Source organism: Elephas maximus, chromosome 25, assembly GCF_024166365.1.
Source record: "Elephas maximus indicus isolate mEleMax1 chromosome 25, mEleMax1 primary haplotype, whole genome shotgun sequence".
Taxonomy (NCBI): Eukaryota; Metazoa; Chordata; class Mammalia; order Proboscidea; family Elephantidae; genus Elephas; species Elephas maximus.
This window is the reverse complement of record NC_064843.1, coordinates 37,826,954-37,854,525: the sequence shown is the minus strand read 5'-3', so window position 1 is coordinate 37,854,525 and position 27,572 is coordinate 37,826,954. Positions and strand designations below refer to the sequence as shown.

Below are 27,572 nucleotides of genomic sequence, written 5' to 3'. Positions count from 1 at the left end.
CCTGCAGACAGGTATCTCTATGAGCCAGGAGGGGCTCACGGCCACAAACTGCTCCCAAATTCTATGATTCCGGCTCAGCGACCCAAGAGGAAAGCAATTTTCTCCCAGCTTCGGCTTGAATAAATGGAAGGGCCCGGCTGGCTAAAGAGCCAATCCTCCGACCGTGGAGATGGAGTTACGATGGACAGGCCTGGGTCACTGCCCTTGCCAGGGTCTGGGAGCAGAGTACTCGAATTAGCAGCCACCAAACCAAGTCTTTAAGGGAAGGATGGTTCTCTAGAGCAAAGGAATGGGGTGCTGGGAAAGCCAGAGCCACAGCTGTTCCCCACGTGCTCTGATGAGTGAGCCCAGGGTGTGTGGGATCCCAGAGCACCCAGCTAATAGGTCACAAAGGATGAATAAGTGTTTAGCACCATCCAAGGGCATGATGGGCATTTAAATAGGAGGGTGCAGCTTCAGCCAAGGGCCGGAGGCAGGAAAATGAATGGAGGATCCTGAGGGCAGAGGACAAGTGGGGGGTGTGGCTGAGTTTGGGGGAGCACCAGGGAAGGGGGCTAGAAGGAAAGGTGAACAGAGGCCAGAATTGGGGAAAAGCGGAGATGTCTTGCCCAGGAGCTTGGATGCAGCCCAGTAGGCAGTGGTGAGCCATTGGAGGGCTCTGAGGTGGGAAATGACACTCATACTTGGCCCCTGGGGCTTGGAATCTTGTTTTCTCGGTGGGGAGAAGGCCCATTGCCTTCTGCTGCTAAGTGTAGAGCTCAGCGCAGTGTAGCAGAGTGGTTAAGTGTACAAGTGCGGGAGTCAAGCTACCCGGGCTTGAATCCCAGCTCTGCCACTTGCTGGCTATGTGATCTTGAGGAGGAGACTTATCCTCCCTGGGCCATGCCTTCCACATCTGTAAAATGGAGACCATACTTTGTCACTCAGAATTAAACACAGAATTGAGAGGCTAGAACGAGGAAATCCGGAAATCATTGTGCAGTGTGTTCAAGGAAGGAAGAAGCAGGCAGGCAGGAGCAGCTGTACATTCATTAGGGAAGTAAAAGCTTACCCATAACCCCCAGTGGACTTCCAGTTATATCCCACTGGGCAGAACTAGCTGCAAGGAAAGCCAGGAATTCAGGGAACAGGATTGTCCTGATTGGGTTAGCCTTAGACCAGGCTTGATCCGTCACCTGGGAAGGAAGGCTGCCTCAAACCAAATCAGGACTGGGTTAGTAAAGAAGGAATGGGTAGCAGTTAATGTGTGTGCCAGTCGGCTAATCCCTACCACAGCCGCACGGGATCACTTCTGTGTACGATCCAGACATGTAGTAAGCACCTGGGCTAAGTCACAGGCAGAGCCAGGGGTCAGGCCCCAGCAGTCTGACTCTGAAGCCCGCTTGTAACTGCTCTGCTCTCCTGCTCATGAGGTGCTGTGGGGGAAATCCAGTTACAACTGCCTTTTACTGTAACTGGACACAGAGGGAGGCATTTCTCCCTGATGTGTACTTATCCAAACAAGCTGGCCAGCAGGATTTCTGAGTAAGGGGCTTTATGCAAGGACTTTGCAGTTCTGTGGCCTTTTCCCCCACTGCAGATACAGAAAGAAGCCTGTAGCCCAGGCTTTCTCTGCTTCAGAGCAAGGGCCACCATCTGTCCATTTCCTATTGTAGGGAGAAGGAAACCCTATTAGATGCCGGCACCACATGGGGCTCTCTTATGTTGTCTATAATGGGCTTTAGCGTCAGTCCCATTTAACCAAAGGGTCCCATACCTATGAAAAGTGCATGGTGTGTGAGTCATATCTCAAGGCATCAAAACCTATGGCCTAGATGGTCCCAGATTCCTCCCTACTCCACCCAGTTGATTCCCCATGGAAACATTGCCCTTCAGCCTGTCGTCATCCTCTGGCCTCCTCACCCGCCACCAGAACGACAAGTGTGGGAGTTTCAGACCATACAGCGGGGCCTAGGAGTAGAAGTAAGCTGGGCTCCACCTGACTCCTCATGCCCCTCCCTCCCCTTGCAGTGGTGTTTCCCCAGGATCTGCTGGAGAAGGGCCTCGAAGCAGACAACTTTGCGATGCTGGGACTCGGAGATGTCGTCATTCCAGGTGACCCTGTCAGGGTGGGGGCCATGGCACAAGGGGTAGAAAATGGTGTTCCCTGGAGCAAGGGGGAGGGTGTATTTCAAAACTGACAGTCTTATCTAGTGGGGAAGGAAAAAGGGTTAGGTTGGGCAACTCCAAACTGCAACACTGGGTCAGCCCAGGTTTTGGTGAAAGATTCAACCTCAACACAGATTTATGGGGCACCAGCCCTTTGCCGGGCCCTGAGCTGGGTACTGGGCAGACAGCAGTGGGCAGGCAACAGTGAGCAAGGCTGTCCCCACGGAGCTTCTAGTGAGACAATCAAGATTAATGTTTAATAACAGACTAGACAGAGATACACTCTGTGAAGAAGCTAATTCTGTGACCAACACACAGAAACCTGACCCCTTTTGCACACACCCACACATATACACACTCCTTCCCAGTTTTTGCAAGTATTTCAAATGTGCTAGAACTGCCAGAATCCCCTCGCCCTCCCCTCCCTGTGTGTGAGCTCCCATTTACACACACCTGCCTGTGTGTAGGAGCTGGCGTTTGGGCACACCTGTCTGCAAGGGGTACTCATCGGTGTACCTGTATCTCTGGGCATACATCGCCAGGAGGCACCAGCAGCCCAGACTACCACTCGAGAGAATAAAGGCAAATCAAGCTGTCCCTCTGGGGGCAGCTGAAGTGGCTGAGACTTTGGCACCATACGTGTTCCCCAGACCCAGAGTCTTAGAGCATTAGAAGCGGCCCTGGTGCTTGCTTAAAAGAAGAAAGTGTGGAACACATTAAAAGTCAACTTACTTTCCAGCGTAGGACTTGTTGCCTTCGAGTTAATTCCAACTCATGCGACCCTACAGGACAGTAGAACTGCCCCATAGGGTTTCCTAGGAGTGGCTGGTGGATTCAAACTGCCGACCTTTTGGTTAGCAGCCAACATGCTAAATGACTGCACCAGCAGGGCTCCTCCAGTGTAGGAGGTAATAACAATTCTACTAATAACCTGGGATTATGCAGGCACTTCTGTTTGTGGTACTTTCATTTTGTGTTAAGCACATAGGTGAAGCAGGGGTTGTTTTACTGATGAGGAAACTGAGGCTTAGAGAAGTGAAGGAGCTTACAGCTCCCACACTAGTAAGCAACAGGGCCAGGACTGAGACTGGATCTGACTGCAGAGAAGTTAAACAGGTCTACCAGAACTGCTTTTATAACAGTAATAAGAGTAATGATAGTCACAACAGCTGTCATTTGTTAGGCACCTTTTGTGTGCCAAGCATTACACTTAGTGCTTTTTATATCTTTACTACTCCTAGCAGCCCATGAGACAGGGCATTTCCATCTTCCAGATGAGAAACTGAGCTTCAAGAGGTGATTTGATTTGCCAAAGGCCTTGGGTGTTATCATATGGCCTTGAACCCAGACATTTCTAGGTCTTACAGCGCCCTGAGGCAAAGAGACTGGCTCCCCAGGAGGCAGCTCCAGCAGGCAGAAGAAAGTGGTTCCAGAAAAGTGTTCGGCTCATTCTGCAGGGGCGGGCCTGTCACAGGTGCCCTGCAAACAATCCCCCATGTCCTGGCCTTGAGGCATGCACAGGACATGTCTGCAACAATCTCTGTGAGATCAGTCTGTCGATAGCCAGGCCTTTCAGCATTCATGGTAAATGTAAGTGGATTGAGCCTCGAAGACCCTCGGTGGTGGTCTTCAAAAAAGAATGGGTTGCTGGGCATTGTTTGAGGAGCAGATGAGGTGTCTGGAGTGAAAGCTCTGACCCCTGGATTAGTTGGAGAACAGTTATAGAGTTCAGCCACCAGGGGCCACCGAATTCCTACCGTGTTTCCAGAAAGGTAGCATGTGTCTGTGCCTTCCACCACCCCCATTCCCCCTCACACTCTTCACTGAGGGCAGATTCCTTTCCCTTTTTAAAAGTAATCGTATGTTGCCAGTCAGTACTTCTCATCAGCACTGTTTGGATGTTTCTGTTCTTGAACACCTGCTGTAGCTGGATGAGACTGGGCCACTTCCCTGCCCAAGCCCAAAGACCAGTGAGGGGGACAGACACACAGACAGATGGGGTGTCTGTGCAACAGACAGACACTGAACTGGCTGTCTGGAAGATTCTTAGGCTGCTAGGGTGTCTGGGCTGGGTTTTGAAGTACAAGTAAGAGTGCGTTGGGTGGACAGCCTCTGCAGAGCCTCCTGTCTCCTCATTTCTATTCCTTCTCCCTCCCGCCCATCTTCTGTGCAGCCGTCACAGGGGTTTTTTTCACAATCTATTTAAACTTAAAGTTGTTATCCCACTTAGAACTCTTGCAGTGTGTCCTCTTGCTGTAGGGCCCTGCATGGCTGGTACAGCCCCTGCATCTCCAGCTCTGGGCTGCAACCTTACTAGCCGCCTCTGTCTCTGCCACACCCCCTGAGCCCTCTTCCCTCAGGATCTTTGCACGTGCTGTTCTCTCCCTAGAAGTGTCACTTCCTCAAAGAAGCCCTCCTGGGTCCCATCCCCTAAGACACTTTCCCATGACATAGGATGTGTCCTTCCACAGTTGTAACCTTACATTTATTTCTGTTACTATTTGATTGTGTGTCTGCCCCCCTGCTGAGCTCTGTGAGAGCAGTGAGTTTGTTCACTCCTGTATTGCCCACAGTGCCTGGTACTTAGTAGGCACCCAGTAAACATTTGGTGGACTGACCTAGTGTGACGCAGTATCCTGCTATGAGATGCTGGATCAGTGTGGTTCCAGCCCAAAGCAAAATCTTGGGACTGTCTTGTTGATGGTGGATACACAGGGTTTCTGCTAACTGGTTGGCAGTGTAAGCCACACCCTTTCCCCTATGACTGCCCATGATTGGGGGCACCGGGTTGGGGACCAAGGCCTGCTCAGGTATGTGTTCACTATCCCGTTCCTCCCTGGCCCAGACAGAACTCTGTCTCCAAGCCACCTTGAGACACTGCCTTCCCTACACCCTGTAACCGCAGCTTTCCCTCTGCAGGGATCTTCATTGCCTTGCTGCTGCGTTTTGACATCAGGTAAGCTACCTGGAACTGGGACCTTCACCCACAGCCCCAGTGAGTCGGGGCTCACCCTGAGCAGGGATTCTCCAGCAGCCTTCCTGGAGCCCGAAGGAGGTACCCCAGGGAGCCAGGCCTTCCACCCCTGCCTGCAGCAGCCTGAGCAATGCTACTTTATCTGCACTTTACATTTTGAAGTTCTAAGTGTTCACCCATTTGAAGAGGGAACCTGGGTCCAAAAAACAAGAATCACAGGCCAAGAGCTTGAACCCCAGAAGGCCCTGGGGACACCCATAGTGCTTCCTCACTGTGTGACTTTGGCAAGTGGCCCACCTTTTTGAGCCTCAAGCTTCTCACCCTTAAATTAATGGTAAACAAGAGTTCCCACTTCAGGATTACCGTGAAAATCTAGGGAGAGAGCGCTGAGCACAGGATGACCTCAGAAGCTTCTCCTGGAAACCCAGCTGATGTCATTCATCACCATTGTTTTATCAGCCTGGGTCAGGTCACCATGTCCCACCATCTGTGCCCTGGCTGTCCCCCACCCTCTCCCTACTCAGACTTTTTTTCAGTCTTTTCTAGAAAATAAGCACAAAGGAGAGGGGGGCAGTGAGCCTGCCACCAGTAGGTGACACCAGCAACTGTGCGCCATTGTTTTATCTTCAGCCAGTACAGTGAAGGGCTTGCTGGGGGCGTGCTTAATTTTGAGGTGGTTTATGAACATTTTTAAATTTTCTCACACTTGGTAATTCCAAAAACAGTCACAAGAAACTACCAACATTATCAAAATCAAGTCTACACATGAAACATAACTTTTCCACACTTGCATACATCTTGGTTATTTCCAGTGTCAGTTTGGACCTTCTGGATACATGGGCTGACCTTTGGAAGGGACTGACCTGTTTGTAAGTAGAGACATGTCTTTGCCAGCCAGCTCTACTCCAGGCCATTCTGAGATGATACAAAGATAAACTCACAAGAGTAGAACCCCCAGTGGGGCCACTTGCTGGAGATGGGCTCAGCTGCCACACCCTCAGAAGCAGGATCTCCCACCTAGCCCAGGCTTCCAGGGCAAGCAAGCCCTTCCATCAGAGCTAGTTCCCGAACCTGCAGCATCCCCGAGGCAGTCAGTTGTACCGCAGCCTTCACACCAGAAGACCCCTCAGTGTGCTTATAGCTCAGGGCCCCGAAGTACCAGGGCAAGGAGAGAAGGAGGCCAGAGGTTCTCAGTCCACAGCGTTAACTGAATCCATACCACTTTCCGGGCATTGTTCCAGGTGCTGGGGGTATGTGGGGGTCACAGAGCCAGCGTTCTACAGGGAAGGTTGTAATGGGGATGCCACGTGCCACGTGATTCCTCTACTTTGAAGCTAAACCTGGATGCATGCTAGTTAGAATCGCCTCTAGGAAGCCACTGGCATTTTATCCATCAGTGAGCATCTGTTTAGTACCCACAACAGGCACTGAACTCTCAGATCTGCTACACTTAAAAGTATGAACTTGACTTTGCAGTTTCAGCATTACTGTTTCTCAAAGCATGACTCACCCGATTCACCTCTAGTTTTTCAAAATGTTCTTGGGCCTTACCCCTGACCTATTAGATCAGAATCGCAGAGCTTCCCAGGTGATTTGTATGCTGCCTGAAGTCTTAGAGCCACTGTCCCAGGTTATGCCGTTTGATATTCACAACCGCCAGGGAATTGGGCTCGTAGTTCACCCACTTTGCAGATGGGTGCACTGAGGCTGAGAGAGAGTGACTTGTCCAAAGGCACATAGCTGAGGGCAGTACCAGAGTGCACGCACCGCCAGGCTCCTAGCCCAGGGTCCTCAGTCACTCTACACAGTCTCAACACCTTCAGAAGGGATGGTGCTCCTGTGGTCCCCACGTCTAACCCTCTCTCCCCCCACATCTTCCCTGCAGTTTGAAGAAGAACACCCACACCTACTTCTACACCAGCTTTGCGGCCTACATCTTCGGCCTGGGCCTTACCATCTCTATCATGCACATCTTCAAGCATGCCCAGGTGAGCAGGACTATACCTGGTACATCAGCACTGCATTCACTGCCAGTACCAGTAGGTAGGCGGCTGGTCCTTGGGGTCAGAGCAAGCCTGTCTGTGGTTCTCTTGGTTGCTGCAAGGTGGCTGCCACTTCTCCAGGCAGCACATACCTTTCATTGCAGGAAGGAAGCAGCGGCACCAGCCATGCCTGTCACCTTCATCAGAAAGGCAAAAACTGCCAGAACAACCTCAGCAGATTTTTGCCCACTTGTCATGAGCCAGACTGGTTCACATGGCCACCCCAGCTGCCAGACAGTCTAGAATTTGGGTTCTCAGCCTAGGTAGTAGGGGCAGACAAAGAAGAAGGGGGTTGGGGGTAGGCGTTAGATATTTTTGTTCAGTGTCTACCCCTCCATGTGAGAGATGGGGTTCACCAAGGTGAGCACTGAGTGGCTACAGACTGAAGTGGGTGGTGGAAGGATGATGGCCTGGGAGCCATCAGTGCCTCCTGGAGAGGGGAAGACCAGGAGAGGCAAGGAATCAGGTGGACTGAATTGCACTCTGCTGGAAACCCTGGTGGCCTAGTGGTTAAGTACTACGGCTGCTAACCAAGAGGTCAGCAGTTCGAATCCACCAGGCGCTCGTTGGAAACTCTATGGTGCAGTTCTGCTGTGTCCTATAGGGTCGCTATGAGTTGGAATTGACTCGACGGCAGTGGGTTTGTTTTTATTTTATTTGGAAATAATAAGAGCTGCTCTTGGTTAGAGGGCAATGGTGGTTCAGTGGTGGCATTCTCTTCTTCTATGCGGCAGACGTGGGCTCAGTTCCTGGTCAGTGCACCTCATACACAGCTATCACTAGTCTGTCAGCAGAGGCTCACATGTTGCTATGTGCTAAGCAGGTTTCAGTGGAGCGTCCAGTCTAAGACTAAAAAGAAAGGCCTGGCAATCTCTGTCCAAAAATCAGCCAGTGAAAACTCTGTAGGTCCCATTGGGCTGATCAGCAACTGACCGTGGGGATGGCACAGGACCAGGCAGCGTTTAGTTCTCTTGTGCATGGGGTCACCGTGAGTTGGGGGCAACTCTAAGGCAGCTAACAGCTGTTGGTCAAGCACCTCCCAGTGTCAGGCTGTGTGCTCAGTAGTTCACGAGGGGTCTTGTGAACACAGGAGGAAACTGGAGCGCAGGTGTCACGTGGCAAGTACATGGTGGAGCCAGGATTCAAACCGGTGTCTGCGTGAAAACCTGCTTGAGCTCTGAACCGCAGGCCGTGGGAGAGGCAGTGTGGGCTGGAGGCCCGACAGGCCAGATCCAGAGCCCTGGGGGTGAACGCAGATCCACCCGGTTAAGAGCTGTTTGACTCTGAGCAGGTCGCTGAACCTATGCTTGGTTTCTTCATTAATGAATGAAAACGGGGATAAATAATAATAGCCTTGGGGTTGTTTGAGGATGTAATAAATTAATATAAGTACTTAGAACCGTACCTGCCCCAATTAATATTAGCTGTCGTTGTTATATTCCCTCCCTGCCCCCACCCACACGAGCCACAGACGAGCTGACTCTGAGTTAATCATAAGAACTGTTTGTTGAGCACCTGCTCTGTGCCACTCTGTGCCATACCCTTGGCTCATTACCACATTTAGCCCTCACAACACCACTGTGATGTAGGTCCTGTTGTTGTGTTATTAGGTGCCATTGAGTTGATTTTCAACACATGGCAACCCCGTGTGACAGAGGAGAACTGCCCCTAGGCTTTCTAGCAGTGAGGTTTTTTTGTTTTTGTTTTTAACCTTTACGGGAGCGGATCACTAAGTCTTTGCCCGCACAAGCCACTAGGTGGGGGTCGAACCACCAACCTTTCGGTTAGAAGCTGAGCACTTACCCCATGGCTCCTTATATAGCATGCTTTTTGTACCGAAGTGTCACAGCAAGATTAGGTAATTGGCCCAGGGTCCCCTAGCCAATAAATGGAACCTCCGTGAATAATGAGTTCCCTTCTCAGGGGCAGTGCATGCAGTGGAGGACATGCACTTGGCAAGAGGGTCACAGAGTGTGATTGGGACTGGATAGGACTGGCTGGGAGGCCTCTGGAGTTCTTTTCTGGGCTCTGAGCCCCACCTTAGATGGCAAGCCCAGAGCCATACTCCTGGCAGCCAGCAGGTGGCGGACTTGCCTTCAGCCCAGGCTAGACTCAGAGGAGGATCCCTTTCCCAGCTCTCATACACTCTGAGACTGGGGGGCTGGGTCTTCTCTTCCTGGGGCAACTGCAGGCCATAGAGAAAAGGACTTCCCTGAGTCACACAGCAAGTCAATGGGGGGCTCCTCTGTAGTCCTGCATTTCTGATGCCCAGCCGCAGGGATGTGCTGCTCCTTAGCAGTGGCCTGACCCATCTCGCCCAGTCATCCCTGGGCATCTCCCTGAAAACCCTTCTTGGGAAGGGAACTGGGGACCCAAGGGGAATCTGCACCATGGGTCCTCCTCCCTCTCCAAGACACAGACAGTCCCAATGCCAGTATTATCTTAGGTAAGGGCCACCTCTGTCAGTGTGACCTTCAACCCATGTTGCCTCTATCAAAAACCTACCCCAATTATGGAATCCAGACTTTCTAGAGCCATTAAGGCCAGATGATCCCCCTGGAACTGCTACCCTGAGAAAATCTGTAAACCTTGAACGGAAACTATCTCCTGAAGTCATCTTTGAACCAAATATTTTAGCTTGATAAGCATTATACTCTTGAGGAATTATTTATATGTGATCACATTGACAACAGCAGCTGAAAAGGACAGATGAGAAGCTTAGAGGGACAGTGAGTTTGTGTTACTGATGGTGAAATATTCAGAAAATATAATTGAGAAAGGCGGCACAACTTGAAGAATGTAACCAGAATCATTGAGGTGTACACGCAGAAGTTGTTGAATTGGTGTATGTTTTGTTGTATATATTTTCACCAAAAATTAAAATTAAAAAACTTTCTAGGGGGCTACAGTCCTCCAGAAAGGCCCTTAGAGATAATCAGGTGTGGCGCCTCATTGTACACAAGTAGAAACAAGCCCAGAGAAGAAAGCAGTTCAGCCGTTGTCACACAGAAAGTCTGAGACAGGAAAGGAAGCCAGGAGTCCTGACCTCACTGCACCAAGCTGTACATCCCAGACTCTGTCGGCACTGACTTTCTTTGGAAAGGTAGCCTGGGGCCTCGAGAGAAAAGAGAAAAATACAGGCTCATATCCCTCTGATAATACGGACTCACTGTTCCCAAAGGAGCCCTCCCATTGGCCCCTGGAGCCCCTCAAGGGCTGCCCACCCTTGAGTTAAGCAGGTTTTAAGGGAGAGCCTAAGCTTCTACCCACCCCACCCCACCCCCAGGGAAGGCTCTCCATTTTGCCCAACCTGGCCTTGGTAAAGAAGATACCCTGGGTTTAAAGACAAAAGAACCTGGATCTAAATCCAGACAACCATATAACTTAGGCCAGCTCTTTCTCTCTGCTCTGATCCTCAGTTTCCTCATCTTTAAAATGCGATAAGGAGATCTTTCCAGAAATTTAATTTTAATAAGTTCCTTTTATTTTCTATTTGTTTCGCTTTTGCTTTCATTATTTTTTTCTACATTTTGTTCTTTTCATAGCTTCTTGATTTGAAAGTTTAGATTATTTCAAATTTTTCCTGCCTTCTAATAAACATACTGTTTTAGTTATCTAGTGCTGCTTTAACAGAAATACCCCAAGTGGGAGGCTATAACAAACAGGGATATATTCTCTCAAAGTTCAGAAGGCTAGAGGTCCAAATTCAGGGTGCCAGCTCTAGGTAAAGGATTTCTGTCTCTGTCAGCTCTGGGAGGGGGAAGGTCCTTGTCATCAATCTTCCCCTGGGTCTAGAAGTTTCTCAGCACAGGGAGCTCAGGTCCAAAGGACATGCTCTGCTCCTGACTCTTCTTTCTTGGTGGTAAGAAGTCCCTCTCTCTTCTGCTCACTTCTCCTTTTATCTCTTGTAAGATAAAAGGTGATGTAGGCCACACGCCAGGGAACCTCCCCTTACAGTGGATCAGGCTGAGACCTGAGTAAGGGTGGTGACTTAAGTAAGGGTAATCCATCCCACCCTAATCCAGCCTCATTAACCACAGGCAGAGGTTAGGGTTGACAGCACATCACAAAGTGGAGGATAATCACACAATAATGGAAATTGTGGCCAAATTGACAGATATTTTGGGGGGATACAATTCAATCCATGACAGTATTTAAGGTTATAAATTTTCCTCTGAGTACTACTTTGCTTCCCACAGGCTTGAGTTTGAACCTTTGTCACTATGATTTGTATTCCTCTTGACCCAAAGCCTAGCTTATAGCTCAGGCCGGACACAGTGGGAGAAGCACAGCAGCCCAGGTTCAAATCCCAGCACAACCACTTACAGTGTACCCCTTATGACTGTGGGCAAGTCATTTCCCTTCTCTGAACCTCAGTGACACATCTGTAAAACCTAGATCCTAATACATAGGGTATTATTCAGGGATAATACCTATAAAGGCACTGGGACTGGGGTACCTATAAAGTGGTATGCTTACAGCCCTCAGGAAGAGGAAACTACACAAATGTGGGAAGAAAGAAAAGTGCAGGCGGCAGAATCTGCACGTGCAAATGTCTTGCAGCTAGAGGTGACAGGACCAAAAGTAGGCCAGGTTGCCCAGAGCAGGGCACGTCAGGTAAGGTTGGAGAAGGAGGCAGGAGTCGGACCTAATGTGGCTTTCAGGCCATTGGGAGCACTTGGGGCCACGGCGGGTTGAGCAGTGGAATGATGTCCATCTTTCCGATGCTGCAGAAAGCCTGGGGAGCTTTTAGAGTCCAATCCCAGTTTGACGTTTAGACCTGTGAGGCCTGGGCTGTCGCCTCCTCCCCAACTGTCAGCCTTCCTCCTCTGCAAAAGGAGGGGTTCACAGGGGACACGGAAATGAAGTGAAACACCAGTGGGAGTATTGAGCTCAGGCCCAGCAGTCACTGCTCCACAGACAGGAGCTGTTAGTGTGACCTTTCCTCCAGCCCTCCTGCACCAGGAGTCTCAGCAAAGCCCTGGGGCGAGACCATCTGGCCCAGCAGAGCCGGTGACCAGCTGAGTGACCTTACCACAGGCCCCAGCACGGTACTCGTGTAGATCAGCTGTGTCGTCATCATCGTCATCTGACAACAGCATCCCCTGGGGTGTTGGTTAAAATGCAGGTTTCCGTTACCCCAGACCTAGGGAAGCGGTGCCTGGGGGCATAGAGCCCTGGAAGTTGCACATTTTAGCCTGCCATCCCAGGTGATTCAGGTGCTGCCAGCCAGACCTCTGAAAACCAGGGCTCCTGGTTGAAATCCCGTAAGCTTGAGTTTCTTTGGGCTTCTTGCCTTACCCCCCGATGGGAGCAGCCCAGGTCTGGGGACCAGGAGCCACTGGGTCAGGCCCAGCCACCGGCTCACTCTGTGAATTGGGGCTGTTTCCTCTCCCTTTGTCAAGCAGGGTGGTAGCTATGCCCAAGAGAGGGTTGGAGTGATGGGGCACAGCTCTGGCCCCGTGCCTGACCAGCTCGTGTCCTCTGACAGCCTGCCCTCCTATACCTGGTCCCTGCCTGCATCGGCTTTCCTGTCCTGGTGGCGCTGGCCAAAGGAGAAGTGACGGAGATGTTCAGGTAAAGCCAGGTGGGGGCAGATGTTTGCATGGGCGCAGGTGCACCTGCGGGCAGCTAGTGGCGCCTGCAGGCGGTGTTTTTTCACGTCTCCAGGGGAACATTGTTTCCCACCACCAGCCCCACCCCTCACCCTCTCTGCCAGCATGTGGGTGCTTGGCCTGTGGGCACCAGTGGGAACCCTCCCCTGGGCCGGGAGCCAGAGGAGGGCAAGGCCTCAGGGCTCTCTGGGTGGCCCCCGCCCCCAAATGCCAGCTGTGTCTGGAGAAGGGGTGGCTGGTGTAGATTTCTGTCAGGGCTGCCCCGCTGTTGGGAAGCCCTGGATTCCCGACCTAGCCCTGCCACCGTGTGACTTCAGCCGCGTCCCTTCCCTCCCCGAGCTTCAGCTTTCAGGTGTGAGTAATAGGTGGGGCAGGTGGTGGAAAGTGCCCAGATTAGAAGTCATGTGTCAGCCCCAGCTGTGGGGCCTCAGGTACCCCCATCCCCATTCAGGGACTCAGTTCCCCTAGGTATAGGCTGCACAAGAGCCTGCCCCTATGGCTGTGACCCACAGCTAGCTGGTTTCCTTACACACAGGCCCCTGCCCCATGTCCATGGCCACACCTGCCATACCCTATGCAAGCCCCGCCCATACCCCAAGGCCTGCGTGCCACCGACAGGTGTCTGCTCCCCAGCACCACCAACCCCGCCTGCCAGGGACCCAGAAATAGCTGCCAACTGTGATTGAAGCTGCCCACTCAGGGGCCTTCCACCAAGCTTCACCTGCCTGGTCTCTGAAGTGTCCCTCAAACACCCACCAGGGCCTCCTGTGCACCTGGGTGCCCGCTGGGGGGAACCTGTGACTCACCCTCCCCCGTTCCTGCCTCTGCCCTCCCTGCCCTGCCCAGAAGCCCCAGGCTCCCAACCTGCCTGCTGCACCTCCTGGCCTGGCAGAGCCCTGCAGCCTTGGAGGCAAGTCAGGCCAAGTCGGGAGAGGTGAACTTTGGGGCAGGCCTGGGGGGCTTTTAGGGCAGGGATGGGACCTGAGCCTGGTGCCTACCCCTCCCGCACCCTCTGGCTCACTTCCAGTCTCAGCCTACCCCTGCCCTGTGGGGTCACGGCCCAGTCCTGTTGGGTCCTTATCAGGTCAAGCTTTGAAAACCACCCCCCCCACCCAGGCAGTTAGAACAGAGGGTGCTCCTTTCACCCTCCTTATGCTTGGCTTTCCTAAATGTTCTGCCATATAGGCACCTGGCCCCATCTGCCTGCCTCCCAGCCGAGAGGTCCTTAGGGTGAGGTGACAGAGCAGATGGTCTCCCTTTCTGTCCCTCTCTCTTCCCTGATTTCCCACCTCATCCTTTGTTTGGCTTTTCCCTTTTAGTGGCTCTCCACTTTTGTCCTGCATTTATTTACTGTAAAATAGGTAACATCCTTCACAGTTCTCAGCTGGGAGAGGGAGAACCCCCCGGCTTTGTCCTTGCCTAGTTGGGAGCATTCTCAGAGGACTCTGGGTCTTGTTTCTCCACTGGATAGTGTATCTTAGAGATACTTCGGCCACACACATGCACCCAGAGCCTCCTTGTTTCCACAACTGTTCGGTGTGCTTTTATATAGGTGCATCTTTTCCTTTTCTTCTCCACATTAACACCAGCTTCTTCCCAAAAAGTCTGAAAGTGCAGAGAGAGAAACAGATGCACTCTGCACCCTGCACCTGGGAAAGGCAGTCTCGCTCCATCCTCCCCTTAGTCCTCCATCTCTGTCTCTCTGTCTCTGTCTCTCACACAGCTACGAGTCCTCGGCGGAAATCTTGCCTCATACCCCAAGGCTCACCCACTTCCCCACAGTCTCGGGCTCCCCAGCCAGCCTGGCCGACTCCATGCAGCAGAAGCTAGCTGGCCCTCGCCGCCGGCGCCCGCAGATTCCCAGCGCCATGTAATGCCCGGCGGGTGCCCACCTGCCCGCTTCCCCCCACCTGCCCCAGGGCCCAAGGTAGGGCAGCCCTCCAGCCCCAGTATACAGGGCAGGGAGCAATCCCAAGGGGTGGCCGGAGACAGCTCCTCCACAGCCACCAGGCAGTCACTGCACCCAGGCAGAGGGCAGAGAGCAGAGCAACCCAACCTCAGTGTCCTTGTCAGTAACGTGGGGCTCACATGAGTGAGTGGATGTGGACAGCCCTGTGCCACAGTGGTTGTTGCTACTCGCTGTGTGTGTGTGTGTGCACGCGCGCACACATGTATAACCTTGAGCAAGTCACTTTCCTCCTTGGGAGCCTCTCTTCATCTATAAGTGGGCACATTCCTGCCCCATGGGGCTGCTCTGATAAGGAAATGTATGTATTTGACATGAACTCAGGAGCTCAGTAAATGAAGCCCATAATGATAGCTAAGCCAGGGTGTTCACCTTCAACAGTAGCACTTGGCCACTTGCCAGCAGAGCAGTACCCCTGCCAGGGCTGAGCTGTGTGACTTCCGCCATGTGCTCTGGGAGGCAGCCCATCTCACACGGCCTCAGCCTGGCTGCCCCTTTCCGCTGTCTCCAGCAGAAGGTTCAAGAAGCTTGAAGTTGGTCACCACAAGCCCACGCCCAGCCTCTCCTCCACTTGCCACTGCCCTTGATTCCTCTTGGCACCACTGGGCACAGAGAAAGCAGAACTGCCTGGCTGAGGAGGGCACGTGATGGGGCGCGGTCCAGTATTAGAAGGTGCTGGGCCATGGACGCAGGCCTGGTCTTCCTCGTGTGCCCAGGGCTTTCTTGGGGGTGCGGGGAAACAAAGACTCTGCTCTCCCCTCCTCTAAATGGGTGGCTTTTACTGTTCTATTTTTTTGACCAGCTATGAGGAGTCAAATCCTAAGAATCCAGCTGCAGTGACAAAATCCAAAGAAGGAGCAGAGGCGTCAAAGGAGACAGAGAAGAAGGAGAAATGATGCCGGTGTTGCCTGACCCTCGAAGGACCGGCCGGACCAGACAAGCTGGGGATGAACGCCATAGGCCTGCAGGGCAGAGGGCACAGGAAGCCGGCAGCTCCAGGAGAGGGCCGGGGCTTCTGGCCTCTGATTCCCTCTCCCCTCCTCTGGCCTTCCTCTGCCCCTCCCCATCCTCTGCAGGCAAAGCAAGCCCTCAGCCCCCCACCCCCACCCCGGGCATCAGGTGGCCGGAAAAGTGGGTCTGATTTTTAGATTTTTGTATTGTGGACTGACTTTGTCTCACATTAAAATCCCTCCCATTGCCGGGGCAGGTACTGCGCTCCTGGGAGGGTTCTCTGCGGAAGCATCCAGCATCTGGCATTGGCTTTGACGGATCTCACCCTCCCACCCAGGAACTTTTCTGCAAGCCCGTTCCTGGGTAGTATAGGGTCCCCCAACCTGGGGTGAGGCCCTGACCTCTGGGCCCCTCCATCCTGAGTGCTTACCCCAGTGCCATGCCAGTGTGCCTGCTCAGCACCGCAGGAACGCCCTTGGGCCAGCAGAGGGGGCCCACAAGCCCTCTTCTCTGCAGCCATCAAGTTTTGCCTCAGCACCTTCCACCACTCGGGGCGGTGAGGGTGTTGGGCAGTGCTCTGTGCCCCATACACACACCTGCACACACACCCACCTGCCTGGGGGCGAGTACCAAAAGCCGATTTGACTCAGCAAGGGACCAGCAGCAGTAAAGCCAGAGAAATAGGCAGGGCCTGTGAGCCCCAGGGAAGAGTTTGGATTTTTCCCAGGCTGGCAGGACCCAGCTAACCTGGTTCGGATGTCTTTGTGGCTTCAGCTGGAGGGACCTGGGTTCTGGGTTGCCCTGGAGATGAAGGCCCCATCACTCGCATTTGCCCACTTCTGGAATTCTTCCTAAAATGACTTCTGCAGAACTAGAAGGATCCTGATTCTGGGAGCCACACACCTTCCAGCCAGGCTAATCAGAGCATAAGGGCCAAGCCCCTGGAGAGGCTTGGGGGAGGAGGGGGGAGGGGGGCCACTGCCTGTTTGTCCACAGGCACAAGGTAGGGATTAGCTCCGTGATTCTGAGAGGCCATCCAGGCCTAAGAGCTGGAGGTTGCAGGGCCAGGGTTTCCCAGCACAGCAGTTCTGGCATGCAGAAGCACCCTCATAGGGCCAGGTGAAGAGTAGGCATGGCCCTACACCTTCTGGTTTGGGGCCACTGGGAAAACTGAGGCAGAGGGGCTCACCATTGCCAAGGCTTTGGGTTCAATGGCTGAGAATAACAGTGGCTTGCAGACCATTTAGAGGTGGCCAAGGGACAAGTATGAGCAGAGAATCAAGAGCATCGTTGTAATCCTCTCACTGGCTGATAGGTATTGTGCTGCTACTGGACCCAGCACCTCAATAACGGGTTTCAGCTGTAGGTGCTATGGTTGGTCCCATTGTTTGAATGCGGGAATTGAAGCACCTGGTTCGTGGACGTCGACTTGACCTCAGGCAATCTGAATTTCAAGCTCCCAAGTATTATGCCACTCCCCTCCAGACCCCTGCACCCGAATCACCGTGGCTGGTGTGCTGGGCTTTTCTGAGCCAGATGCCCTCCTTCTCTGGGCCCAAGATTTTACAGAAAGGAAGAACAGGAAATCTCAAAGGCTTCTCGTGGCCAGGGAGTCCCTTTCGGGGGCTTCTTGGATCTCTGCCGGTTTCAGCCACCTCCAGAGGGGAGGCCGTGTGGTCCTGGAACAAGGCCCTTCTGAGGGAGGCAGATGGGGCGGGTGGCCCAGGCACACAGCACAGTTGGCTCTGCAGCCCTGGGCCCACAAAGGCCTCATTGAGTCACCCCTGGCCCCCGGCAGAGGCTGAGGTGGTGGTGGCGCCGGGCGCCTGCCACCTAATGACCGTCCTGGCCCTGCCAGATGTTCTACAGACCTCGGCAGCGGCCGTCCAGGGCCCACCCGGCCAGCCGGCACCACAGAGGCCACTCTAATTCCAATTAACCAGCTTCAGCTGCACAAACAGCGGGCAGTGGTGGCCCAGCCCAGGCGGTAGGCCCGGCCCGCAGAGCCACCGAGTCTAGACTCCAGATGTGAACCGCCACCGTCAGAGTCCCATGGAAAAATGGCACCAGGCCGGGCACGGATTGGGTCTGCACGCTGGAGAGGCGGAGGTGACTGGGCAGGGCCCTGTGTGGGCCTGATGACAGCCTCACCCAGGGTGGGGGTGGATTCTTGGGAAACTGCTTCCAAACCCCATTTTTCCCTTGGTTTGTTAGGTCTCTCAGTGCCTCAATCTCTCTTAACTGTAATAGAAGGGGACGGGGCTCCAAGGGGAGCAAGCAGCCTTCCTAAGCCCGAGTACACTATTTTGTTTTTGACGTGCTAGCATCATGCTATGTATCTTAGAAATGTCCGCATATTTGTCATAATCTATGAGGTAGGTACTACCGATTTTACAGATGCGGGAGCTGACGCAGGGAGACGGTAAGTACGTGCCCAGGGGGCATTTGAACCCACTGGCTTGGCTTCCAAGACCATGATGTCCACCACGTCCCTTTCTTTGGGGTAGCCCCTTTGTTAGGGGCAGCGTTGGAGAAGGGGGGGAGTGGCAATCAGGGGCGTAGGGAGGGTAATGAGTGCTCAGAGGCAATCTCTAAATTTGCGCCCCCTCCTTGGCCAGCCTCCTCTGGCGCCCCTCTTAGACTTGCGGCCCGGGACGCCCCCACCCCCACCCCACGGCTCTGGTGGCAACCTCAGAGTCTGATAGCGACGCTGGGTTCCCCAAATGCCTGGGTTTGTCTTGGCCACTCTGTCCTGTTCCTTCAGCTGTGAAATGTGTAAGAGCCTCTCTCCCAGGGCGCATCCAACTTTCTGTCTGGGAAGAGCCTGGAGGCGCTCTATCAGGCCTCGGTACCACCTAGGAGGTTCGAGTTGTCCAAGTTGTCACAGCAGGTAACCCAAGAGGCCAAGTGCCGGTTCTCCCCAAGTTGAGATTCTGATCGGGAAATCGGATTCGAAACGGATAATGTCAAGAGTTATGACGTAAGGCAAGAAAGGAGCCTCTAGGCTCCCACAAACCTGTCTGGGGTCCTTGAGGGGCAAAAAGTGGGAGCCTCTAAGATCCGGGAGGTCAGAGGTCAGCCGTCCTTGTACAAATAGGGGTTTCCTTTATTGGGGGTGAGGGACTTGCCCCGGCTTCCACAAGGAGTGGAGGTCAGAGGCGGAGCCCGCTGCCCCTCCCACTGCTTGAATTCTCCCCCTTATCCCGGGCCGGCTCGAGGGAGGCTGAGCCGAGGTGGGGCAGGAGGCTGCATCCTGCCCGGTGCGTCAGGAAGGAAAGCACCACGCCCCCACCCCCGCCGCGGCCACACCTGGTCTCTCCAGGCGGGCAGGGGGCCCGAGCCGGCGCCTGGCTCCAGCGAGTCTGGGCCGCCTCCCCGCGCCGCCCTGTGGGGGCCGCCAGATGGGCCTGCCGCCCGCCCAGCGGCGCAGGCAGGAAACGACCGCCAAGGCTGCCAGGAATGCGAACGCCAGGGAGGGGGCCGGCCGTCGGGGAGGGGCGTCTCCCAGCCGCGCCCACGGCGAGGGCCCACGCCACCGCCCAGCCTAGTGCCCCGGGGGTGGGGCAGACTGGGAAGAGCGTTCGGCTCCCGGTTCCGCCAATTACTAGCCAGGTTTACCTTGGGCGAGTCGCTTCACGGCTCTGTGCCTCAGTTTCCCTATCAGTAAAATGGAGCTGATTATCTCAGCTCCTATCACTGTGTGACCTCAGAGAAGTCACTTTCCCTCTCTGTTCCTCGGTTTTCCTCCTACCCAGAAAATGAGGCAAACAGTAGCGCCTCCCCAGCCGCAGGCTGTCCCCACAGGGATGTAAATTCTGCAAGGTCTGAGCCTTTGTTCTCCTCCCACCGCTATAGTCCCAGCACCTGGCCCAGAGCCTGAAACGTGGAGGCTCTCAGGTATTTGTTGAATGAATGAATATAAAGGGCATAATCGTGTGCACCTGGCACGTAGCAGCCACTTCAAAATGGCGCCCATTATCTTAGGTCTACTGCTTACCAGCTGTGTGACTTGGGGCAAGTGTCTTCACGTCTCTGAGCCTCAGCTTCCTCATCTACCTCATGGGTAGCTGTAAGGATTACATGAAATAATCCACGGAAAGCACATATAGCGCATCCTCAATAGATGATAACTGTTTATGGAACAATCCAAATGTGAAAAAAGAAAGATGCTATTTGGGGGCAAGAAACACACAAAGGAACTGAGAGGCTTGGGAGGAATTTTTTGCTATACATGTAATCTTTGTTAGATTTTGTATCTTTTCAATTTTGAGCCAAAGGAACATACGTTTCAAAAACAAATACAATTTAAAAATAAATCCAACCCTAGGGGGAGAAAAAAAAAATTAACCATTTTCTAGAACACATAGAGTGTCTGAAACCCGCCCTGGGTGGCAAAGATGAGATTGGCAATGGGAATGGCAGAGATGAGATCTGAATGTAGATTTGTTGGACATTGGAAGTGTGGTGAGGAGAGGAAGCTTACCTCCCTCACTCACTCTTCACCACTCCTTCCAGGAAAAGGGGGTGCCAGACTGAGGTGAGGGAAAAGACCTACAGGAGAGAGACCAAGATGTGAAGAGGTGAGCAGATTTCACAAGGCCTCCTGGACCAGGCAAAGGAGCTCAGTTAGGCTTTTTCCTGCAGGCAATGGGGAGCCAAGGGGGCATTCTGAGCAGGAAGTGACCTAGTCCTTTCTGACCATTAGACCTAGAGAAGGCCAGGAAGCCAAGGATGAGGAACCAGGCAAGTGATGATGGTGCTCTGATAGTGATGAAGAGCAGGGGCTATGGAGGTAGCTGAACAATAGAGACTGAGGGCTCGGAGTGGGCCAGGGGGTGGGCCCAAAGTCATCCAGCCGTCGCTCAGCAGCAGAGCAGGGCCACAAACCCAGGTGTCCTGGCTCCACCTACTGGTCTTTTCTTCCTTGGGGACCGTTCAACATGCACCACTTCCACCCTTAAAAGTGTCCAAAGGCAACCTCCAGATCTCTGGGTCTGGTCCGGCCCCAGAAAGAAGCCTAAATTCCCAGCAGGTCTGCAGTGAAGGGAACCAGGGGGGATGACTGCGCTGGGGATAGAGAACTGAGGTGGAAACAGCATTTTCCCACCCCGGGGTGTTCCAGGGCCTATAATCTGTTTGCACATACTTGTACCCGAGCCTACATGTGACGCGCCCACAGGGGTGCAGGCACAGACCTATGTGCCTGTCAATCTGCACTTGAGCCAGCCTCAGACTCCTCTGTCCCCATCACTGCAGGCACCCAACCCAGGAGGTGCCCCATCTGCGCTGGACAGTGTGGACAAGAACCTTCATGAAATACTACCACTACTACTAAAAAAAAAAAAAAAAAAAAAAAAACCATCACCATCGAGTTGATTCCAACTAACAGCTACCGTTATTGAGCATTTGCTGTGTGCGAAGCACGTTCCAAGTGTTCACACGCACCACGTCCTTAATGCTCACATCACCCCCATGTGGAGAGACTCCATTATACACATTAGGAAATAAAGACCCAGAGAGGAGAAGGGACCTGCCCAAGGTCACACAGCAATCAAGAGCCTTCCCAAGTCCTGGCTCACCTGAGGCCACCTAGTTGGGCTCCTCCCCACCTGCCTGCCTGCCTGCCTAGCCTAGCGCCCCGAGGGGAGAAGCCAACTTGTAAGCATTCGAATCCCTTGTCATTTTTTATGTCATTTAATGTTCCCTTATAAATGCCTTCTATTATCTAGAAACCTTATAAAAAAAATAGATTAGAATATATGCAAAAAATGGATAATTAACACCACATATTCCCAGAAACTAGAATTCCTGTTATTAACACCTAAACATAGGTATGTTCAGATTTTTTATATGCTTATTATGTGCTTTTTTAAACCCAAATAAGATCTACTGTGCCAACTATTTTAAACCTACTGTTTCCACAGTTAACAACCTTTTTTCCCATTTCGATCAGTAGTCATCCCACCTAAGACCCAGACAGCATCCTACCTCTTTGTCATTTTAAGGCTGAACAGGTGAGCCAAGCAGGCATCTGCATGTGAAGGCCGACCCCCGCCGTGGCGGATGGGGCCCGCTGGGGTCTGTGATGGGCTCTTCCTCCCCTCCTTCCCCGGGCCTCGCCAAAGCTGTGTCCCTGGGATCTGCCCTGGTAGCAAGGGGAGGGGATCCAGCTGAGGCTCCAGTATTCAAGGTCCACCTTAGGCAGGTGCCCTACCTTGCTGGTAGGGCAGGGGAGGGGAGACAGAGGCACAGAACACACATGTCACAGATGGTGGGGTGGGTAGAGAAAACCCAGGGGGGCAAGGCTGGAATGCAGGCGCTCAGGCGTGGAGTTGGGGGTGGGGCTGAGCCCCTTTTTGTCTGACCTGAACCCTTTCTGCTTGAGAGGTTCTCTGTGGGATTATGATTACAGTTTTATGAGAGTGTGTCTTGTAAGAATCTTCTGAAGTGTTTGGTTTCATACAAGCATGTGGGTAAGTGTGAGGGTGTTGGATCTTAAGTGCGACAGTGTCGTAGATGTGTTTCCACCTGGTTGTGTTTGTGAACACCTGCTTATGAATTTGTGTCTATCTTGGTGTGTTTAAGAATGTGTATTTACGAGAACATCTGTGAGCGAGTGCCTGCAATGGGCGTGTGTCAGACAGAAGGAACATGTGTGTTGGGGTGTGAGGTGATGGTGTGTTTAGGATCATGGGTTTTCAAAGTGTGTTTGTGAGTGAGTTGTTGGAGGTATGAGTATGGAAATGCGCCCATGAAGTGTGTGTGTATTCCTGCACACAGTGCATGGGTTTGTAAAGTGTGATGTCGAGAAGCGGGGATGGGGCTGAGCAACTTTCTGCACGACTCCTGTCTCTTAAGCAGTTTCTATCTGTGCAATTATGAATGTGTATGTGTGTGTGGGAGACAGAGAGATCGCATTTGTGTTTACAAAGGCTTTGTTTGTCGACCTTTCTGTTCGTGTGTTTGTGTGTGTGTGTGTGTGTTCGCGCGTGCGCGCACGCCAGACCTTGTTAGGTGGTCTGTGCTCTCTGCCTGGATCTTCCCCAGCCTCCATGTCTCCACCAGCCTCCCTGGCATCATGGAGAAACTGCAGAAAGAGACGCTCTGGGTTTGGAATTCTGACTCTGTCATTGTCTTGCCCTATAGCCTTAGCCAACTTATTCGAAGCCTCAGTTTCCCCACCTGGAAAATGGAATAACAACAGCACCCCACTTCACGAGGTCAATGGGAGATAAAACCTGTAGAACAGTGGCTGGCACGCATGGAGCACTCACACTCACTGGTGTAGTTGTCGTCATGCTGATGACTATTGTTCTGTCTACCGTGGAGTCTCTTTCCCAAACACCTGTCAGTCCTCTCTGCACCAGCCAAACTGATGCGCCTCTATTTTTAAGCCTAAAACCTTTTCCTCCCAATTTGCTTAGCTACTTATTCACTCATCACCCTACATTTACTTAGGAAATACTTTATGTGAATGGAAGGCCATTCAGGGAATCTGAAAAATGACCCCCGCAGATGCTGATTTTTGCACTCTGCTGTGAAAGGCCCAGACTCAACTGTTGAGGCGGAATCAGTGGGAAAGCTGCAACTGAGAAGGAAAAAAGACTGTTTTCAATCTGTCTCTTCAAGCCCCACAGGATGGAGATGTCCTAAAATAAGAACTTAAACAAGAGGGGAAATACTATTATCTGTTGTTTAAAAAAAAAGGGATCCCTCAGGATTCCATGGGGACCCCCTTCCCAGCCGCTGTGTGGTCCTGGCCTGAGAATGCTAAGCCCCCCGCCCAGGGCCCACGCCCACCCACCACCCAGCCCGGTCACGGGCTTCCCAGGATTCACATGGTAATGAAGACATCCATCTTCTCCCAGACACACACTGGGCCTCCCGACCCTCCCAGGCCCAGCACAATGGCCCCCAGTGCTCTGGCCCCACCACCTGTTGGATTTTCCCAGGGAAAGGAGGGAAGAAGAGTCCCTCCTCCCAGCCCCATTTGCGTCTTGGTCCTGGGAGTCAGACAGCTATCACACCCACGCCCTCAGACTCCCTGTTTGTCCTCAGCAATCTGCACCCTCAGTTTCTTCATCCTCAAAATGGAGGTGATGGTACCTGAGTCACAGCGTGGCCGAAAGGATTCCCATGGGAACGTTGCAACTGGCTCGGGGAACTGTGGGGTACTGGACAATGGAGAGCGGGATTAGTAAGGGACTCTCAGGTACACCACCAATTCTGGCTTACACTGGACCAGGCAGGGTGGAGCACGGTGTCTCGTCCAGGGCACCCCTACCACAACTGTTTGGAGCAGCACTGCTAGGGTCCTGTCTGCAGAACACTGAAGCGTAGGAATCTACTGTTTGCACAAAGCACCACAGCCTCAAAAGCAGAAAACCCAGGACCTGAACCCAGTGTTGCCTCACCCTGGAGCCTGAAATCTTAACTACATTCTATCATTGTCATCATCATCACAATTATTGAATTTGATAATGACCCTAGCTAAGGAAGCTAGGAAGGGAACGAGACCCAAATGTTACTCATCTCTGTTTCCCCAGGACTTGGCCAGAGCCTGGCAGACACTAGGTACTTAATAACTGGATTGAATGAATGAAATAACTCAGGAATGAATTAATGAATGCAGCACCCATTATTTTAAGCACTCATCTTTATTCTTTGAGTTATGGAGTTTGCGTATTTATTGCATTCTGTAAAGCACCTACTGTGTGCCAGGCACTGTGCTTGCACTTAACTGATTGACACTGGAATTATTACTGCCGTTTGGTTTATACCTCCCAGGAACCAACATGCCCATGAACTAAATGACTTCCCAAGTAAATACAGAAATAATGACCTTTACCTGGTGATAACTGAAGGGATGGGGAGGGGAGGGCATTCACAGCCGACCTCTGGGAGGAGGGGACAATTACCAATTACAGAAAATAACAGGGAATCAAAATCATTGCCTCCCAAATGGAATCTTGGAAATCCTGCTCCCAGTGCACCCACTGCCTTCCCTGCACCCTTGCCCAGGCCCAGCCCCCGCCCCCCCCCCCCTTTCTGCACTTAAATATTCAAACAGGGGTTTTCCTCTGCATATTATGGGATTAAGAGTGATTTTTATTTTGTTTGGGGCTTATCTGTATTTCCAAATTCTCTATAATGATGTTACCATTTTAATCCCTTTAATACAAGGAATACAATTATGAAAAGGCAAACGATACAGAAGGTCAAACAACAAAAGGAAGGCGCACCTTCAATCTGAGTCCCCCATGTGATCCCACACCCCAACCCCAGAGTTAAGCACTACTTCAGCTTGCTGGCATCTCTGTGCATTTAAATGCAAATTTTTGGTGAATCTTGAAAACATTATGCTAAGTGAAAGAAGCCAATCACTAAAGAGGACTCTATGGTACTCTATACCATTTAAATGAAATTTCCAGAACAATCAAATCTACGGAGACAAAGTAGATTAATGGTCGCTTTTTTTTTTTTAGGGGCTGGGTAGGGGGAGGCTGGAGGGAAACGGGGAGTGTCTGCTGATGGGTATGGGGTTTCAGCTGGAGGTGATGAAAATGTTCTAAAATTGATTGTGGTGATGGTTGCACAACTCTGAATATAGTAAAAACCGCTGAATTTTACACTTTAAATGGGTAAATTGTATAGGTGGATTATAGCTCAATAAAGCTATTAAAGAAAAAAGGTGAATTCTGGAAATGCTCCCATCTCTGATCCCCTAGCCCCGTGACAGGACCTCAAAGCCTGCCTGTCCTACTTCCAGGTGGCTGTAACTGTGCTCAGGCCCAATCATGCACCCAGGTGAGTTTTGTCCACTTGAGACAGAGCCCCCACAGTGCTGTATTCTTTACCTGGCTTCCTCCCCTACAGTGTTGTATTGAAAAATTGCTTCCTTTGCTGGGCTTCCCACCCCTGCCCCCAGCTTTGCATTTGAATCCTGCTTTTGCAGGGAGGTTATACGTAAACCCCGTTGCGCCTCCATGGTATGATTAAGCATGTTGCTGATGAACTCCCTACTTGTAAACCCCTTTAAAAGTAACTTGTCTGCCCACCCTTGGCGAGCAGTCTTGACAGCAGCAGCTCCGACTGACTCCATTTCCTTGTACAACGAAATAAAGGTGCCTTCCCTGTTCTCCCACCTCAGTCTCTCGTTCCTCGGCCCAGTATGAGTCATGTGGAGCTGGGGTTTCCACCCAGTAACAAACTCATTGTTTGCAGATGTCTCCAAAGTACAGAATCTCAGAGTGGGAGAAATTCCCAGGGACATAGTGTTCTCCCTTCATTTTTTTAATAGAAAATACATGCTCATAGTACAAAATTCAAAATGTACTAAAGTCTCCCTTCTTCCCCCTCAGACGCAGCCATTGTGACCAGTTTCCTAGAGAGAATGGGCAGATCCAAGCAAATGCATACAGTGTCGTCTTCTTTTTAAATACAAGTGGTAGCAGTCTATACTCTGCAACTTCTCTTTTCCCACTTAACAATATGCTTTGGAAATCTTGGCATTGGCACGTGACTGGTACGGATCCAGGTAGCTTCCTCATTAGCTTTTACAGCTGTTTATACTTCCTTGTGTGGACAGAACATCCTTCGTACAACCAAGCCCCTAGTGATGAACTCACAGGTTGCTTCTCAGCTGCCGTTCCAGCGCACACATCATTTTCCACGTGTTGGAGTATATCCTTAGGCTACCTTCCTGAAGGTGGAACTGCTGTCTCAGGAATTCCCACGACCACATGGTACTTCATAGTTTATTTAACCATTTTCCTGTTGGAGGATATTTAGGTAATTTCTAATCGTTAGCTCTTACAAACACTGCTGCTATGAACATCTTTGGACATCCCTCCCAGGTCCTTTTGGCAACCTGTTAGATGATGTAGATTCTTTCCCTAGAAAAATGCATCATATTCACCCAATTTTGAAACCCACCCAAGAGACTCAAAGATAAACTATGATCTAAACCACAGTAGTCATTGTGCCAATGGAGAAACACAAGATCTGAGAGGGCAAGGGCAGTGTCCCACACACAGCAAGGATAATAACCTTGCCTCAGTTGGGTCAGGGTTGTCGAGACTGAGTGCGACAAGTCAGGTCACAACGTTCCTCTGCTCCAAACCTTCCCATGGCTCCTGTCTCATCCAGACTAAAAGCCAAAGACTTGACCTTGGCCTACGTAGCCCTACATAATCCAGCCCCCTCACCCCACCCCACCCAACATGTCCCTGACCTCACTTCCTTTCCCCTCAGCCTTGCTCGCCTGGCTGCTGTCATACAGGTCTCCTTGAACATGCCAGGTACACCTGTGCCTCAGTACCTTTGCACAGGCTGTGCCTTCTGCCTGTAATATTCCTTCCCCAATAGCTAAAAGAAGTGAAGGAATGAGTTATTTATTGAAATAACACCTTCTCAGGGAGGCCTTTGCTGACTTCCCCCTCCCCATTTAAGGTTGCAACCCACCTACCCCCTTTCTTGACTTATTTTTCTCCATAATATTGATGACTACATGAAATCACACGTATTGCACGTACCCTGTTCATTGTGTGCCCACCTCCTTCCCAGGGTGGAAACTGCAGGACATGGACTTCCACCTGTTCTCTTCACTAATTTCTCGGCCCTGGCCCAGAGCCAGGCCCACAGTAGGTGGTCAGCAAATGTTTGTTGAATGAAGAAGGTGTGTAAAGGGTTTAGCACTCAGGAAGCTAAAGGAGGAAGGGTGTACAGGAACCTACAGCCTTTGAGAGAATCCTGGGCCCCTAGCCAGCTCTGCCACATATATACTTGCTGTGTGACTTTGAGCAGGTCGCCTCTGGCTCAGGACCTCCACTTTCATAGTCCCTCAAATTGGAGGTGATACTTAGAGCACCGTCTGC

At 52.0% G+C, this 27,572-nt stretch overlaps 1 protein-coding gene across 4 annotated transcripts in view; it reads left to right on the top strand.

Annotated features, from left to right (window-relative positions):
- Nucleotides 1–25,199, top strand: part of HM13 (histocompatibility minor 13) — a 51,870-nt gene extending 26,671 nt beyond the window's left edge. The window contains exons 8-14 of one of the 4 annotated variants that reach the window (XR_007515448.1): nt 2,011–2,094; nt 5,068–5,104; nt 7,008–7,110; nt 12,656–12,741; nt 14,503–14,649; nt 15,548–17,805; nt 18,076–25,199. Coding sequence is in view for 1 of the 4 variants with exons in the window: in XM_049869783.1 (XP_049725740.1) it covers nt 2,011–2,094; nt 5,068–5,104; nt 7,008–7,110; nt 12,656–12,741; nt 14,503–14,649; nt 15,548–15,641 (551 nt within the window). In the remaining 3 variants the exon portion in view is untranslated. Of the gene's footprint in view, nt 1–2,010; nt 2,095–5,067; nt 5,105–7,007; nt 7,111–12,655; nt 12,742–14,502; nt 14,707–15,547; nt 18,056–18,075 lie in introns of those variants that run through there. The other 3 variants (XR_007515450.1, XR_007515449.1, XM_049869783.1) reach the window with 3 other exon arrangements.
- Nucleotides 25,200–27,572: the final 2,373 nt, after the last annotated feature.